Source organism: Lepidothrix coronata, unplaced genomic scaffold, assembly GCF_001604755.1.
Source record: "Lepidothrix coronata isolate B3197 unplaced genomic scaffold, Lepidothrix_coronata-1.0 Scaffold3, whole genome shotgun sequence".
NCBI classification, from domain to species: domain Eukaryota; kingdom Metazoa; phylum Chordata; class Aves; order Passeriformes; family Pipridae; genus Lepidothrix; species Lepidothrix coronata.
In genome coordinates this window covers 9,754,056-9,773,192 of record NW_016690183.1, presented here as the reverse complement: position 1 = coordinate 9,773,192, position 19,137 = coordinate 9,754,056, and the positions used below count along the sequence as shown (strand labels likewise).

The 19,137-nt window shown below is 36.9% G+C and overlaps 1 protein-coding gene across 1 annotated transcript in view; it reads right to left on the bottom strand.

Annotated features, from left to right (window-relative positions):
- Nucleotides 1-459: 459 nt before the first annotated feature.
- Nucleotides 460-19,137, bottom strand: part of CUL1 (cullin 1) — a 52,768-nt gene continuing 34,090 nt past the window's right edge. Inside the window, exons 8-22 of the mRNA XM_017822543.1 lie at nt 17,936-18,098; nt 14,229-14,359; nt 11,361-11,468; nt 11,161-11,267; nt 9,976-10,024; nt 9,308-9,439; nt 8,634-8,751; nt 7,580-7,656; nt 6,954-7,085; nt 6,043-6,135; nt 4,689-4,736; nt 4,513-4,595; nt 2,937-3,042; nt 2,060-2,173; nt 460-1,090 (exon numbers count right to left, since the gene is read on the bottom strand). Coding sequence (XP_017678032.1) covers nt 1,010-1,090; nt 2,060-2,173; nt 2,937-3,042; nt 4,513-4,595; nt 4,689-4,736; nt 6,043-6,135; nt 6,954-7,085; nt 7,580-7,656; nt 8,634-8,751; nt 9,308-9,439; nt 9,976-10,024; nt 11,161-11,267; nt 11,361-11,468; nt 14,229-14,359; nt 17,936-18,098 — 1,542 coding nt within the window. The 3' untranslated portion in view covers nt 460-1,009. The remainder of the gene's footprint in view (nt 1,091-2,059; nt 2,174-2,936; nt 3,043-4,512; nt 4,596-4,688; nt 4,737-6,042; nt 6,136-6,953; nt 7,086-7,579; nt 7,657-8,633; nt 8,752-9,307; nt 9,440-9,975; nt 10,025-11,160; nt 11,268-11,360; nt 11,469-14,228; nt 14,360-17,935; nt 18,099-19,137) is intronic.

The window sequence follows — 19,137 nt, the reverse complement described above, 5'->3', positions numbered from 1 at the left end:
ACAAAATGTTGTGAGAAGAATGGAATGAAGCCTGGTCAATCAATGTATGTGTAGTAACACTCAAAAGTATTTTAATTCCCATCACAGGCTGCATTTAATGGAATTAATCTTTAGGAACACATTCAATTTTCTGTTCTAGCCAAAGAAATGGGCAGCCTAAACCTCATTTATCCCAGGCAGCATTTAAGCAAGTGTGATGCATTTTATAGCACACTGAGCAATATTAAAAACAGCTCCAATTTCAGATGACCAAGGATTGCCATGTCTATCCTAAGTATTTTCTATTCTGCAGATCTTGTGAAATCATCACAACTTCCTTTTATTTTCAAAGTGCAGACCTTTCCTCTTAAAAAAGAAATAACATGCATAGATGATGATAGATGACAATTTCTTCAGAGAACAAAATGGGCTTAAATCACCAGAAAACAGGGAGGAAAAGCAAAACGAATTTCTAATAGCTTTCATAACCATTATACCTTTTATTTACATTTAGAAAGATAAGTCATGAAACTTAAAACAATAAAACCAAATGCAACTTGTACAGAAATCTTTTAATTTTTTTTTATTATTTATCACACATTAAAAAATGAAACACACTATACAAATGGTTTTTCATAGCAGATTACACATGGGTCCATTCAGACTCGCTCTCCAAGTGCTGCCAACATGTATAAGTACTGCCTGTGATGGCAGCTGTTTATCATATAGCCAATGTATTGATTTAAATGCAGTAGCATGCAACCCTTAAAGGAGAAGGGTTTGATTCCTTTCTGTTCTTAAGTTAGGTTAAATGGCATTGGTGTCCATATTTACATACTTGAAATGTATCAATCCTGAGCAGTTCTGATGTAAATCTGAGACTGGCTGATGGGAGTCCTGGTCTCAGTTATTAAAAAGGGAGGTCCAAATGGCAGCAGGGTGGCTGCTATGAAGTTCCGTCGCTTTCATCCTTTCCATCACATACCTATTTGCCGAGTGTCACACAGTCAAGTAATTGCTAATAAAAATGTTAAGCCAAGTAACTGTAGGTGTCCTTCTCACCATCTACACGTTCCAAGTACTCCTTCTCAATGAGAATGTCGATGCATTTCTGCGGGAAGAACAGAGGTCAGTGGTGGGACACTGGCAGAAAAGCCCTCTCTGTGGTTGCTACAAACTTTGAAGGATTTTGGCCCCCGTGGGAGTTCCCTGCCAGGCCGAGGATGGGAGTAGGCAAAGGGCACAAACCATGGCAATTTGCTCTCCTGTTTCTGACCACATCCAAGTAGAGGACTTTGCTAATCCATTTAACTGAATTATACCTACTTGATGCTATTCCAGGGGAGTGGCTGGTAGATCAACCAACCCATCATCAGTATGCTGAGCAACTTCACAGTAAGACAGCAAATAGAGAATTAAACCAAGGTGCAGAGTGCTCACTGTAAGGGCACTAGACACAGCAGCTGCAGTAAGAGCTGCCTGTGGCACTGCCTGACCGGAAGCACCTCAGTACTGGTGCCAGTTTATGCAACTGGTCTCCACTGCCTCTTCTTTGCCCCACCCATCCCCTTGGCTGTGTATGTAAAAACCACTGGTGAGCCCACTTTAACAAACTGGTGAAGAAATTAACACACATTAATTAGTAATTAATATAATCGATACAATTATTAGTAAATAATTAAATACAGTGCCTCCTATCCCAACATTTTTATCCTGAAAGAGATCAGGAAGCTGTTTCATCAAGCCAACCCAAAGGCTGGCTGCACTCCCACAACTAGGAGAGCAGGAACAAACAGTAAGCCTGGAGCAAAGGCTACGGTAAGCTGGCACTGATGTGAAAAGATGTAATCAAGCTACTATTTTACTTCTGCCAACAATGTGAAACATGCATATTACCCTAAGAGCAATGCAGTATTTCTGGTTAAAACATTTCCTACTTACTTAAAACTCAAAAAAATCTGTCCTTACCCATCCCATCTCCTTAGCTTTCCTTTTTAATTCAGAAGCATGTGTTTTGTCTATATATATATACACTCCTCACCTCCTGGAACACAGGTACAGAGATGTGGTTCTCCCATACCTTAATTACAGGAACTCGTGGCTTGAACCTTGAGGACAGCTGTGTTAGCACTTCTCCAAGCAGTTGCTGGTGTTTTAGAACCTTCCTCATTTTCATGATTCTCACAATAGCAGCCTGCACAGCAAAGTGGGAAAGGTGTGCTTAGGAGCAAAGTACTTGTCCTGGATAATGCCATTTAACATTTAACTTCCCCAGCAGATCACATTTACTTGTGCAGAAGCACCACCACAACAAACCTGAGCACCAGACAGGGAGAAGTTTGCCCACAAATGTCAGCTACCCAGGCAGACTGTAAGAACTCAGGTTCTACACAGCACACAGGCACTAGAAGTGGCTTAGACACAAGACTTTTAAGACCTATAATTACTGTCGGTCTTATCAATAGCAGCAGCTGGTACCAAGAGCAACATGAAACTACTTTGTGTAACAAAAAGCCTTCTTTATATATTTAACTTTACTGTAATGCCCTCTTAGTAGCACATGTGTATTTCCTTCCCCTGCCTCTTTGCTTCTCGAGTGGATTCCGAATGAAATGATATAAAAACACTGTTGATTTCATACTACTTGGGTATTATTAGTTTTCACCCAGAACAAGGTCTGGTGAGGGTGTGCATCCATGAAACCCAAACACTATCAACATCAGATTAGAACAAATGTGAAGAACACATTCTATCTGTAGAAATGCCCTCCTCCACTTTCTATTACAGACTCCAATCACCTTTAAGAGCATTTTAAACACATTTTTAACTCTAACACAGTGCACTGCAATGGCACGTTGTCTTCTAATAAAAATTAAGAAAACCCCACAGTAAGCTTCATTAAAGGATTACAAAGCTGTAATTCTGAGATCATGGCAGCATTCTGCAATACAACTCACCTGAATCAGTAGTTTCCTATCTTCCTCTATATTTTTGTGTGTAGTTTCTTGTTCCTGCTTCTGTTCAGTCTTCATTGGCACATTGATGTTTACCCTTAATTTTTTGCTGTAAAGAAAAGCAGAAGTTAATAAAAAATTAGCCTGTTTAGAAACCGATCAAAGAAACAAAGAAAAAACCCCCCTAACAAAATCCAACTCCAAAATAAAGGCCACACCACCACAATTACTTTACAACAAAAGAGGACTGTGGCTCTTCTGAAAATTTTAGACACTCTTATTTAAGGTAAAAAAAATATTGAAAAAAACCCCCAACCAATCAAAAAACCAAAATAGCTTTTTGATTGGTATTCTTGTATTTCATGTCTTACTGAATCCAGCTAGTGACCTGCTAGGTCTAGCTAGCACTGTACAATTACACTGTATTTGAAACATTTCTATGTTTAGTAAGAAGCTTTGAGTCAGTGAACAGGACAAAGAAAAGTTAAGTCAAAACAGAATGACCTTTCTGATTTACAGACTGGATTCTGACCACAATGTGAAGAAATCCATCTGTTTTGTAAAACTGAATTCTGCCTTTCTTCCACACGCTCCCTGGTGCTGATGGTTGTGCTGAAGTGAGCCCACTACTCTCAAGACAAGGTGCTGTGTCACAAGTGGGGAACAAACCTCAGCATCAGAGCACCAACGTGCACAGGGCTCTGCTCAGCCTGTTGGCTGCACTGGAGGGGGAATCTGTTCTTGATTTAATGCAGTGTTGTGCATCATATATTGGGAACCACTCAGCTGCAGAGTGCAGCAACACTGAGCTGTTCCCATCACTGCATTAAGGTAACTGACCACGAATGCTCACACTTTTAATTATGGGTAAAGGGGAAGAGAAAACAGGTAAACAGTGAGGTACAAGGAAAGGTTTCAAAATGGTTCTTTCACTCGATATCTTATCTTCAGGAAGTACCAAACTCACTGAATTTATGTGTGTTTACATCTATGCTCTGGTAAGCATGATAAAAAGTCACCACAAGTACTGTAAACAGCTTCAAATGCAGGACTGTTTAAAATAGGCAATAAAACCTCCTGAAAATCATGTTTATTAAGTCTTCAAATCACTGTACACTCTGTGGTTCTGAAATGAGCCTGATCTTCTCATGTTAGCTCTAGTGGATGAGCATTTATGACTCTGACCTTTGCTGGTCACTGTGCACAACTGTAACCTTATAAAATACCACATATTTTGCTGAGTACGAGTGAGTCATGCACCTCAGTAAAACAGCAGCACCGTGTCTTACCAGAAATAAATAATTCAAGAATTAGACAAGAATCAAGGAACAAAAAGGGCATATGAAAATACATCCAGGCCTTGACAGACTTTTAAGCCATGAAGCTGAAATCTTACCCATCCCCCCCACTTGCCAGCCCTCTCCCTTAGTGCTGGTACACATCGCATCTGTATTTCAATTGGCAATTGAACCCTGAAGCTTTCATCTCAGGTATATTAGGTTTTACCCAGATTCTGAAAGCAGAAGAGGATGCTACCCATTATACATAAGCGATGCATGCCGCTCAAATTTTTCCTTACTTTTTGTAACCAAGATAGAGTTTTATTAAAGTATCTGGTTTTAACTCCACTTCATCAACATTTGCATTTTCATCTTCCAAAACCTGTAGGAAATAAATAAACAAACAAATAAATAAATAGCCATTAACACATTTTGCTGTGTGTTAAGCAGGTCATAAAAAAGCAAGAGTACTTACAAGCAATTTTGATTTCAAAAGTATCTGTAGAACTTGTGCCAAGATATCCTACAAAATTACAGGAAATATTATCAGTACAGATTGCACTTTCTCTAACTTAAAAACTTGAACAAGAATGCACATATTTAGACTAAGAACTAGCAAGTGCAGAACACTGTAAAATGAGGGGGGGAAAAAAAGGCAGAAAAAACATAGTTCACAGAAATAAAATACAGTAAGGCCCTTTTTGGGTGTTATGACATTATTCCCCTTGTGGTCGGTCAAGTAACATAAAATTCTTAAGAAAGACTAATTCCAAACAGTAGACCTTTCTAGTTGCTGGTTTAGGAATTATTTTGCAAGCTGATTCATAAGCCTAAGAAATAATTTTTCCCAAACCATGCAAATATATATACCACGGCAAACTTAAACTTCAGAAAGAAAGCACGCTCTGCTTTCTGATTAACATCTTTTTACTTTGTTACACTAGGGATCTGTTCTGTTGATGTTGCTGGTCGGTCACCCAGATGGCTACTAGGGTCAACATTCTGAGCAGGCTTGCAAAACTGCTATTTTACCACAGTGGAAATCTTCCGGGATCCAAGCACTTAGTTTTCAGCTGTATAAAGAGTTTTATTCTGATCCAGCCACAGTTTGGGCTAAATATTTATTTTACAGAAATCTCTCTCTCCACAAAAAAAAGTATCTATAATAAAGGGCAACCCCCTAAGACTTCTGGGTTTGCTGTAAACCATCATTAGCAGTAACTTTCTAGATATGAATTTCTCGAAGTAAAGATCTCACTGACTAGGAATTGCCTAACTTTCCAGAAGTTGAAGCAGACTTGATTCAAATGTACTATAAAGGCCACAGATGCTAAATAAACTGTGGGCTTTAAAGTCTACTTGGAAAGAAAAGGAGGGAACCTGTTCCACAGGAGAGTTAGCCAATGAAACTTCAGATTTTGCTATGTTCATGTATAAAAGCCTTGAGATGTAAAAGAATGACAGATACACAGATCAATCATTTAGGGATAATGCTTTTTTTGCTACAGTGTTGTCTTTTAACATTAAAATGTATGTAGTGAAACCCTGAAAACTTCCTACCAGAGCTCAGCAGGGAGCTAGACAATTCACTCCAGTCATGAACAGGAGTATACACTCACTAAGATTCATCAGAATCAGGCAGTTATGATTACAGGAAAGTAAACAAGGAAAGTAAGTTGACCAAGAATAGAGCACATCTGTCACCTTCAGGACAGAAACCGACTCTGGCTTCAAGCACATGCAATCCTAGTTTCTTACGATAGCAGAAAGAGCCCTGAAGACCAAAAGACTTGTTCACAAGAGTGTGGTAAAATGTGCAAAGTCACTACCATTTTTATTTGAGTACTGTCTGTCAGCTGCTGCACGGTATAGGCATCTTCTGTGTTGTACTGCAGTAAAATCGCCATCTGGAATGTGGATGCCTAACAGATCCAAAAACAGAAAATGAAGGGGAGAGGGGGGAAATCAGAAAATGAGAACGAAAAAAACACATTTTCTGAATTTGAACAGCCTGAAATTTACCAGTTAAACACACATATTGGAATATTTGGACAACAGAGAATATCCAACTAGTGCTAATCATTACATAATACAGAAAAATCTGATGTTGCTTACCCAACCAGAACTCCACCTTCCAGCATTATCTAAGCATAAATCCCAAGATTCTGATCATTTAGCTAGCTGCAGACACTTCATCAAATCTTATGGTGTCAAAGCACTATCCTGGTACTTGCTAACATAGTTTTAAATTATTTTCCTCTGTCACTCTCTGACTCTTAACCATTTAATCTTCATTAAAACCTACACAGACTACTGAATTAATTCTCACAACTCCAGCAGAATAATGAAACCAAATTTATAAACAAGGCAGCTATCAGTGGCTATCACCACAAGGTTAACATATGTTGATAACACGGTCAAAGTCTGAGATTCTCTTGTTTCTTCTCACTGTTGCGAACTCCCCTCCTCTGTCAACTTTTCGAGAGAAAGCAGACACAAAAGTATAACCAGCATCAGATCCTACACAAAGAGCTTGCAATTGTCTCACACAATGCAATTCAACACCTGTTTAGACCACAGGCAATGTATTCCCTTTCAGAAGTCAATTTTCTTTTAAGCACAGATCGTAAGTATCAGTGCAGTAAATAAAACAAACACACAATAAAGGTTCTAGCAGCTTTATCCAGTCCTCTGAATGCAATCATTACCAATTGTTTTACTGGCATGACACTGTCCTCACCTGTAATGTGTATCTGTTTTTGAAACAGTTGGTAACCAACTCCCCTTTGGACAGCTGATACAACCATGTTAATTTTCTTCCACTATGACGACTGGCATAAAATGCAGTAAATCTCTGATAGCTCCGTTCTAACTGTATAAAAACAATAATAAATAAATAAATAATATTATTCACCATCGTTTACCATTACTAAAACATGCTACAACATGAAGCAACAGATGAACATCATCAAATCTGATCATCCTCAACCACCGTGTTGTCTGAATAACACAAACAGAAATCCAAAGTATTCAAATTCTGCAGACTGGATGAAATTTCCCTCTGTTACGAGTTTCCCCTTTAAAGTACCATTAACAACACAAATGTAAACCAGCATTTTAAGTTTCATTCTTTCTTTCATGATACATTAAGCACAACTAGAAAAAACATGTGTTTCACACAGTTCCTTCCTACTACTTTACTCAATTATCTTGTTCCAAATATCCTCAGGCCAAATAGGCAAATACCAGAGACACTTCCCAGTCCCCTCTCATACACAACAAAACAGAAGGAGACACCAGCCTTGTAAAACAAATTTCTCACATGATCATTTCAATGTTCAGATGAACCAAGTGTAGGTGCCTCACCTCAGAGGGCAGAGCAAATGTGCAGGACTGCTGAAATGGCCACGATCCAGAACTCAGCACCTGGATGCTGAAATCCACTGAAAAAGAAGTGAAGAGGCTGAGCTGCATTATTCCCCTTGCTCCTAGCCCCTCTTCAAACACAGCCCCAGTTCTAACACAAATGCCTTCTGGTCAAACTAACATGGTAGAGAATCATTAAGCAATATTTTTTTTTTTCAGATCATAAAGCAAAGACACTCATGAAAGATGTCGCTGCAGCTGGAGAGCCTTAGATGTGACAGGCACTCAATTTTCTCTAATTTGGAGAAGTTATCCTGTTCCTATCCCCACAATGGACTTCTTTTTTAACATGCAAGTGTGAAAATTGTGAGCATTCGTCATCACTCCACAAGACGCAACTGCAAGAATAGACCTTTCACATTTATACATGTAAGGCATTTTGGGCAAGTCGACTAAGACTAGAAACTAAGTAAAATAAAGCCTGACAATACACAACTCTAGTTGTAATCCAAGAATTAATTATCAATTCCTGGTAGAATTTGGTTCAACGTGCTTCAATTAAAAAAATATGTATAAAAAAAGCGGTAATGCCATCTAGCAACATGGAACACCCTATACTTTTTTCCTCAATCCTTTCACACAAGCGTGAACTTAAGCCATTTTGTGTCCAAAATCAAAACTGTTTAAAGAGAAACATCTCTCCAGTCAAAAATTAAAAAAAGGAAAAGAAAAAGAAAAAAAGAAAAGACAGGATTCAACTTCATTTAGTTATATACCTAAACATGAGCTGCAAAATCAGGAGGAGGCTACCCACTAAAGATATAAAGTGCTATCACAATACAAAGAACAGACCTATAGGACTAACTTAAAAATCCCAGTTATCTTAGACAGAAGAACATTAACTAACTTCTGGCAGAACAATGTCTAAGTCAAATACTTCTCTCACACAGGCAGAACAATGTCTAAGTCAAATACTTCTCTCACACAGTTAGCTCTACAGAAATAAGAGGAAGCTAAACTATGCAACAGTAACTTAAGTAAATGTATTACTTACAATCTAATGGTTCTGAGTTGGTCAGGTGCTTTTTAAACTGTTCATTCAAATCCTTGCTTACACCAATATCTTGGAACATCCGCTGCAGCTTGGAGGTATACTCAAAACCACAAGCTTGCTGTATTTTAAAAGCACAGATACATCAGCAAGACACATTTTTGACATTGGATAATGAGAAGAACAAAGTACCAGAACTTATTTCCTTAAAAAAAGCACAAAGTTCCCTATTTCCCTCACTCAAAGTACTGATCCCAACTAGATGAGTTCTTTAACTGTCACTGAAAACTGAAGAAAATTAAGTTTGACAATGAAGCAAAACACACAGTGAAACAGAATACTCAAAGGGTATTAGATCATATTTTGCTTGACTCTGTATGAATAAGAGTTAATGAAATTAAGCTACTTTTCAGTAGTCATTCCCTTGAACAAATATATCCATGTCATTTATTTGGATAAGAATAATGAAGTTTAACTCCACTGGACAGACATGCATTACCAGCTCCTTTGATTAAAAAAAAAAAAAAAAAGGAAAAAAAGACAGAAAAAAAGACCTAGGTTGTGCATTTTTCTATTGTACATAAAATAAAGAAATGAAAGGACATACATTAATACTTTCCAAAACAGTTGGAAGACGTGCAAGGAAGTAGATCATGAGACAGTCACGGAATACTCACTTTTAATTTAGAGATCATGCTTGCCTCAGCATCATCACTAGCACTATTCTGATGTACGAGTCTTTTTGCCAGCATTTTAGCATAGAATTTTTGAAACACATCTTTATCCTCAATGTACTTGAAGACAACCATCTGGAAAAGCCAAGATAGCTTGTAAGGAAAAAAATATTTAAACATTTGTCTTGAAAAATCTGTAGCAGTAGCTACTTCATTTGCACATAAATTTTTAAGATCAGGGGTTTTGTTTGGCTTTTTTTTTTTTTTTTGAGGGGGGGAGGGAGGGGAACAGAGTGGTGGTGTGTGTGTTTGTTTTAAATGTGGATACGATTTGAACACACAAACTTTATATTCCACATGTGCAGCCTTTTAATATATGCATATTTAATGATATAAAAAGATACTGTAGAAATTATATATGTATGTATACAAAGATGAAGTAAAAGCACAGATTTAATATAGTCACTGCCGTAAAGGGCTTTTTTTTAATACACAAAAGAAAATAATTTTTAAAAAGCCACACAGGGATTATTACTGAAAAGCTGAAATACTAAGTAATGAAATCAAATATGTAAAAATATTTTTTTTCCTTATCTGCCTTGTGTGACAATCGAATACTCCTAACTTGTCAAAGCTAACACAGAAGAGAACTGTATTTATAGACATCTTACCACTTGATTGAGTGTATCTTCCAACTCTGCTTCTTCTGGATTCTTTGAGCTGCAATTAAAGAAATGCATTTTTAATGAATTTCAAAACAGTAGAATTAAGCCAACACATGGATGTATGTGGAAACTTCATAAATAAAGAAATATAGACTTGAGTAGTTCTGGGATCAGAGACTCTTTAAAGAGGAAACAATGTAATGAAATTAACACTTCACTACTCCACCTGTGAGCAATTCTGAAGTATGCAACTGAAGTCCAGGGTGAAGTCCTGGACTATGACTTGCTCAGGACTTCTTGATACCTGATACTTCTCAGGATTTATGGGCTTAAACATAGATCTGTCTCTTCCTGTTGCTAAATGCTATCTTTATTTCTTATCTTAGATAGTACAGTGAGAAGAAAACAGCTCATAGAGCTGGGACTTGACTGAGTGAAAGCTCAGGTGGCACCACACTTTTCCTCCATGGCATGATTGTCCATCAGGCATATCCCAAATCTATCCTGCAGAAAGCTAGTATTTATAAAGGAGAAAATAAAACCTTTGCTCAAGGAAGGAGGGGATGGGGAAGGGAAAAGTGAACAAGTTCTTCCATTTTTGGGTTGTTTGGTGGTGGTTTTTTCCTCCCCCAAAACAATCAGAAATGTTGCCAGTGACAAAACTGACACCAATCCAGTATGAATTGAACTGATACCAACAGTATATGACCTGCTGAACCACCTGAAGCCAAATACTTTGAATTAAAATATGAACCATCAGAAATTAGAAAGCAGTTTTGTCCTCCTCGATTTCTGCCCTGATGGAAGAAGGTATAGAGAAAACAACAGGAGGAAAGCAAGAGTTTTAATGGAAAAGGAAATGTGTCTCTCTTCATTATAACATACAACCCAACTCAAATTTTTTTGATAAAAAAACCCACCTAAAACCTCCTGCTGTTTTATTAAAAACCCAGAAGTTATATTCCTATAAGGAAAGAAAGGTTTTCTTATTTCCCCTCCTCCTTAAAAAAGAAAAGTCAACATAATCTTTAGGAATGATCCTATTGAAAGTTTTGTATCCAGAACTTGGTATACTTAATTTCAGTAGGATCATTAAGTTCTGTTTCTGAAGATACAGTATAAAAATTCAAACACTAAAACATTTTAAAACAAAAGCCAACGTGAAACAATAATTTGTCTTTGAAGACGTACCTTTTCTTTAGTAAAGAGTCACAGTATCGTGCCAGTAGCTCTGGGGATTTACTGGATGATTGAGCCATTTTTGTCACTGCATTATTATTTATAAATCGACCACAAGCCTATAAATCACAAAAGACAGTGAAATTTTGGGAGACAAAACACTGAATGGAAATAAAAAAAGAAGTTCACCATATGCCACTCCATACACTTACTTTGTCTAGTGCAGCCACAAAGCCAGCATCATTGTTGAATGCAGACATGACTAAAGCATTGTATTTCTTATGGACATCCAACACAGTCTGTACATACATTTTTGGATCCTGCAATAAAGAGAGACTGGATTTTGCAACATGTTGACTTTCTACCTCCTCCAAAATGGAGCTACTCACTGGCCTAAGCAAATTTTTAAGGGGGAAGTCTACAAAGTGTTAGAAATATTTTAAAGGTAAAACAGTAACTAGAGTAATTCAGGTCCTATGTTCAGGACTGACTTACATCAGTGCAAGTTTTCATTTACAGCAACCAGAGTACACAGTGTATCACATTACACAGTACAAAAGACAACAAAATCATTTACTCAACCACTGCAACCATTTTCAAAAACTTATGCTTAATTCGAATCAGTTTATGGCACTCACAGACCGAGTCCTATGTGCAATTACTGATCTTTGCATCTCAATAAAGACTGAGTGGAGTCAGAGTAGGGACAGTGAGGGACAAGTAAAACACCAGGCACACAGGACAGCTACTATACAACAGACTAAAAAGTCTAGACATCTTCAATCTGGAGATTAGAAGTTTGAAGAGAGTATGACTGGAAAGATAATTATCACTAAAAGCCACATTTTGTAACTATTGGGCATTTGATGAGTGTTTAAGACAGATAAAGGCCATCTTTACACATAAGGTAGTGGACTTCTGGAACTTGCTGCCACAGGAGGTTGCTGGAAAAAGAATCAGCAAGTTCAACCAGGCATGGAGTTAGTCATGTAACATTCCTATCTGGCAACAAGAGTTCTGGATGCTGGCAAGAAATGGTAGAATACAGGTTGGGTTTTATCAGGATCCTAAAAAGCACTTCCTATTGCTCCTGAAGACAGGCATAGACTATGTGGACCACCAATCTAATGCTGTGCTTGAGATAAAGAACTGAGATTATTGAGAACCTCACAGACAGGAAGCACAAGTGGATTTGAAGAACATTCAGAAAAGCATCTACTGATTACAAGGACTCAAAAAAACCCCCCCAAAACCCAAAAGTACAAAAAGCAGCAATATTAACAAGAGCAGTCTTGTTAATATAGTTAACAGAGACCAGAGCACAACTCATTCTGCAGTAAAAATCTAAAACAGGTGAAATGAGTCAAACTGGTATGACTATTTCTCTGCACTGACTGCAGAGAAACTGAGAAGCATTTGCTCAGCTGATTATCTGTTTAGATACAGTATGGGTAAATGAAGTTAGGTGGAATCAATCCTACCTACGTGTGACAGAGGGCTAACAAGGCAATGATGAACAGCTACACAGTGGTGTGAGTGATACTGAAGAACAGGCAAGAAGGTTCCCAAGGGAAACAGCCAAAGGTACTGCTATGAATATGAAGAACAAATGTGTGAAATAAGAAAAGGAACAAAAGAGAAAGATGAAGAAACAAGGAAGAGTGTCATGAGCAGGTTGAGTTTTGTAAACAGATGGAGAAAGAGCTTTCATATTTTTTTTTGATAAATTCTTCAAGGCCTAAACAGAAAAAAACCTCAAGAGTGATGACCACTAGGGGGATGTGTCAAGCACACAATCAGAGTGCATCTGATTTCCAAATTTAAGGTGATATCTACAGATGAAGCTGAAGATTCTTGAACTTGCTTCATGCTTACTTCATGACTCATAAAGGATCAACACTGCTAAAAAGCTATGTACTTAAAACTACTGAAGTGAACCACAGACCCTACACACATCACTAGAGATTACTGCTTTAAAGATTACTAGTATGAAGTTATTTCAAGAATTTCTCAGGACAGCAACAGTTTAAAATGAACTTTGTCAAAAATCAAAGTTAATCATAGAATATCCTGAGTTAGAAGAGACCCACAGGATCACTGAAGTCCAACTCCTGACCCTGCACAGGACCACCCCAAGAACCATGCTGATATGATCATCAGTGACAATGCCTGAGAGCATTCCCCAAGTGCTTCCTGAACTCCACTTTAAATAAAATTTACCAGAATCTATATTCTATCCTGATTTTGCCTTGTGCAGTGTTTAATTTTTTTTTTTCCCGGAAAATATCATATTGTCTATATATAGGCAGAAAGGTCAGCAAAGGGTTTAAACAACGTCATGTTTCCAAGATGCAACCCTAATGAATACAAATCAGTATTAGACATAAGTCTGAAATTACAATTATGGGATAAAAATCAAAAAACCGATTACATGGCTAAACGATTGCAGTGTTTCAGAAGGCCTGACTTGCTCCTTATATTGTGACCTTTCCAACCACTTCAATTCTTTTTTCTTCTTCTGTTTCTCATTCTTTTCTAAAAAGCATAAAACCATGTACCAAAAAACTCAAACCAACAGATGCTTTCTCCAGACAGTCCTACCAAAGTCAGAATTCTGTAAGACGATGAAATAAAATACAGTCCCCTGGAGATAATGCTTCTTGAAACAGTGGACTGTCAGGTGTATTTGTATTGTAAGTGTTGGGTGTTGTATCTGCACAGCCAGCTTTCCAAGCAGCATGACATCCTGACAGAGAGCAAAAACTCAGACAGAAACTCACCCTCCTTCCCAAAACCAAACCAAACCAAAAAAAACACCTCACCACACAAAAACCCCTCCCACCTAAATAAAACCAAAAGACACCTCCAAAACCCCCTCAAAACTCAAAGAGTAGTAATAAAGTGATATAACTGTTGTTCTAAGCCTACTATCAACATTTAAGAATTGCCTAGTACCTACAAATTAAATTAGTGAGAGGGAAAACATAAGCAAACTGGAAATTTTATCAGAAAGCATTCACCATCCTCCAATGTAAAACTGGCAGCAACTGCACACAGATTTAGTTTGATGGGATACTTGCATTTAGAGCAGCTTCTCCACATTTTTCAATTGCAGCTAGACCCTGATTATGAATGTGGGTTTCCAAAAGCTTTTTCAGCTCTCCAAGGCCATCCTGGATTCGAGATACAAGGTTATACATGCGACCCAAGTCTGGAAAAGGCAAAAAAAAAAAAAGAGGAAATCTAACAATTTACATTTGCACTGGCTATGATTCCAATTCCTCATTTACAAACTGCCAATAGGAATTAAACATCCACTGTCAACAAAAACACACATGCAATTGCTTCTGTAAAAAAAACAGAAAAAACTACAGTAAAAAAGTATACAGTATAGCCAACCTTTGCACTCACCTGGGAAGCTAACACTAGTTAAAGAGAAAACAATCCTTTAATAATGTTTTAGCTTCACCATGTGACATAAATCTCAAGACTATAAAAACCCCACTTGAATGGTAGACAATTTACTTCTGATTTCTAGTTTTCATAGATTTAAAGCAATGATTGTTAAAATGCTCTTATTTACACAAAATTCTGAGGTGTTACCATGAATTAGAGACTGTTATTAGCATTACTGCTGGCTGCGCTACAAGTACAACATTCTCCAGCCGACCACTGTCCTTTAAATCTTAATCTGAACAGGATAGTTCTCAGAGATCTAACACTACCTCTGGCCCTTTGTATATTAACACTTTTACTTTGGGCAGCATCAGTGGTAATGGTTGGAAATTTAAGGCAAAATGTTATGTCTTGATATGACCTTAGCAGATAAACTGAAACATCATAAATCAAATTTCTCTCAATAAAGCATTGTTAATAAGAGACATTTCTTAAAAAAATCCCCAAACTGATTATCAGTAGAAATAATTGTACCTGAAAGAAAAAAAGAGGTTATGAAAAGTATTACCATAGAACAAAACTAATAAAGGTAAAAATAAATTGGATGTCATTTCACATGTGTTAAAACATCACATTAAAATCTCACCAGTTTTCAGCCAAGACTTTCCAAATCAACTGGTAATTCTGGAAAGTCTAATATTGAAGAGAGTTTTGGTTTTATTATTCAGTTTCAACAGGGTAGATGCTTTGCACCTTCTGAGTACAGAACTCTTTAAAATAAAAAAGCAAACTTTAATATGACTGTAAACCAGGTATGCAAACCCACTAGTTATCCTCTTGCAATCTCGCCCTCACTGAACAGGCACTCAAGTGAAACAGTAAACAATCAGATTATTTACTGTACACTAATGAGGATATTTCACCTTGTCAATTCCATCTTAAGGTTGCTGGCTGCATCAAGCTCTTCTAAAGTGTAAGGACTTCTCTGAAGGGCTTATGAGCAATTTGTAACCACATGAGGATTATCAGATTAAACAAAACCGAGCAATAAAGAAGCTGGAGCTCTAACTAACTCTGAAATACAACACACAGTTTGATGCCTTCTAATACAGAAGCGATGACATTTCAATTTAGATCGGTTTCTGTGTAACATTTTCTGTTCCTTAGAACTTTGTCAAACTTTGATTAGAAAAGGAAACTTTTTTTTTCTGTGAAAACCATGATTGCAACCTGATGTTAACCTTTATAAGAACATAAGAATACTGTACAGAATTTTACAAAAAAGATAGGAAAATAACGCCATGCACAGGTATAATAAGCTGCTGACAGATGTATCACAAGCAAGGATTCACAGGTTGGTCTCTATCAGGATGTCTATGTAAGGTGAAATAAGGAAGAGATGCCACAAAGCCTCGAGGAAGATTTGCACAATGACTCCACCTACATTGTTACAGTCTGCTCCCAATAAACATAATTATTTCCTATAGGGATCATACTGATGTGAACAGGTGATACGTGATGAATGTGTCCCACAACCTTTATAACCACTTTATCAGTTGCACAATGAGATTAAAAAGTTACAGAACACCAACAGGAGTGGCCTGTAATACGATATGCTTAAGCACAGTTCACATGGGAGGACCTCAAAACCAGTGTGTACTTTCAAGAGCAAAGCAATATATATTTCAACAGAGAGCAAGAAGTTTTTATTGTAAGTTTAGGATAGTCTATAAAAGGCTATGTTAGCATATCACAAATTTGAGAATGAACTGATTAGAGTGATTAAAGAATGAATTATCAGACAATCTTTCAAAATAAATGTTTCTAATCTTGAGGCTTTGTGAAACTTAGAAAAGGGGCAGGGAACTACTGTAATTTGCACAAGTGAAGCCCGATAAGAGAAAAGAAAATATTTTGAAAAAGAAGAAGAAAATCGAGTGTTTTAAAAGACCTAACTTATCTTAGAAATAACTTAAACGAAAGTAAAACCAAAGACATATAGCTAGACAGTGGCCAAGACACAAGATACTCCTTTTCTTTTTTTTCACCCTGACAAACTTACAGAATTGCATCACTACAGTAAGTGACTGTATTAAAGGCTCACATAACCCATGAGCTTGAAAAAAGGGGAAAAAAAGCCTGTGAAGGCCTCCTGAGTCCAAAACACCTCCTCTCTTGCTTATTCTACTACTACTTCGATTGTCAGAAGTCATTTATAAAGTCATTTATTCCAATTAGAAAGTAAATATTTACAAACATAAACATTTGACTCTTAAATACTAGGACAGAATATTTATATTTGAATCAGCTAGCTTCTGACCTACTAATCATGCTGAATTGCCCTTTTCAGTTTTGAATCATCTCTTAGTTATCAACATGACTATTACAGTAATAATTCATAGTTGCTATTTTGAGACTGATATATAATGAGACTGTCATAGTTGCAATCCAAAACTTTCAAGTGAATAGTATCATCATTAGTAACTTAATCATAGTATCTCTTAAATCCTTAAAAGCAGTATTTCAGCTACAGAGCCTTACTCTGACTTCAAATATAGATTTAATTAATTCCTCAACTGGAAAATCAGAAACATTATTCACCCTTATCATCTGCACGATCCACAGGAATTACCTGCCCCTAGTTGTGACTTACTCTGTGCTATGTATTAACTTCCGAAGAAACTCGTAAAAACCAATACAATTGACAATTCCTTAAAGATACCTAAACTCTGATAATCTTCACTTTTGTTAGAGGAACTGCTGAAGAAGACTTTATTCTATGTATTCTCAATGATGGTATAAAGTTGATCCATTAGTAACACTTAAGACTCATTTTCACAGCTAAAATTAACTCATCAGTTAGTAATTTCCACCCTTTCCTTGTGCTGATATGGGGTTTTACGTATTTTATATAAAGTCTGTTTTAAAAGCTACTTATTTGCTTCTATTCCTCTTTTCACATTTCCTATACATAATTCTAAATACTTTAGATTTTAAAATTCTCACTGATGACTCAGAAAGATCCATGGACTAAACTGAAACAGCTGGGAAGAGCAATGATCTGTTTTTCATCTCCCATCTCTCTCACACAAACTTCAGCTCCTGCTGGAAGGATGGCCCCAGTGCTCTTGAAGCTCTTCCAGCCATGTTAATAGAAATCAAACTAGTGATGTTCTGCCTTAGTATTTGGGATTGGGATAGGTTCCTTGAAGCAATATTATCAGACATCCCAATTTAATCAAAACCTGCTTGTCAATCAGTTTAGTGACTATCTTTTCTCTTAATCTAATTCCTGAACAAATCATATTTAGCCAGCATCAGATTTTGCATTATTCACAAATCATCAGGGAGGAGAGCTCTAAGCCTAAAACCAATGTTTGAATCTCCTTACCTTCATTTTTGTCAGCATCCAACAAATTCTGAAACTCTGTATGAAATATCTCCAGATGTTTTTCAATAAGTACTTGCTCACATTTTCGTGCTAACTCATCTTGTGTGCTCTCATGGAGATATACCTGAACTCTACGCTGTTCCTCAAGAAGGCGAGCTTCAGCCTACAGAACACACAGAGGGAAACATGAAACCTGCATGGAAGGCAGAACACGAATCCAACAGCAGAAAACAGATAAAATAATCTAGAAACGGCAAAATAATCTAGAAAACAACAATAAAAAAATCAAACCTCTCACTAATGTGGTGTTATGGACCACCTACTCAAGCAGTTGTTTTTCTGGAAATCATAACATATGTTTGGAATCGATGCTTATGTTGATGATAATATTATGTACTGTTTAAATGGTGGGGGAGAATCACAGCAAGACTGTTTTCCCATTGCTTCTGAATAAAAAGTTTACAGATGGAAATCTGCTGTCAGAAAAAGAGAAAGCTGCTGACATGAGATGCTGGCAGTTTTAGAATCAGAAAGCTCACCAGCTACAGGGGTAGTTTTGTTTAAGACAAACATGAATGTATTTCATGCCTCCACAAAACTAAAAGGCAGAAAACTACAATTTAACAGTATGCCTATGACAAATTTATTTGAATGATCTCATCTACATTCTTACACAGAAAAGCTTCCCAATAAACTACAATCATTTAAATTATACTAGCATTTAATTTGGCATATGAAATGCTACATATGTGTATCTTCCTGGCAAACTAAAATTTTAAATGTCACTTGAGGAATAGTACCTACGCCAAAATGTAAAACTGAAATTGTTTATATAACAATTATCTCTATTTTGTTTGGAAAAGTGTTAAAGATTTGCTTTACAAGCCATCTCTAATTGCAGCACATTATTAGGGATAAAGTGTGTATGTCCTCTTATCAGTCCAAATTATTTAAATTAGCAGTGTCCCCAAGAAAATGACGTTAGGTTAATTCCGTTTCCTAGTATGTCAGAATATCGACTAAGCATGAAAGATCATAATACGGACAATAAAAAAGGAACAATTCCACTGCATCATACTTAGACAGCTTTAAATAATCTCACTGTTAGCTTCACTTCTTTCTGTAATGATTTTGCACTTAAGCTCTTGTGAAATGGCCCTGGATTACTGTCTCCTAGAGCTAAACCAGAACTGATTAAAATA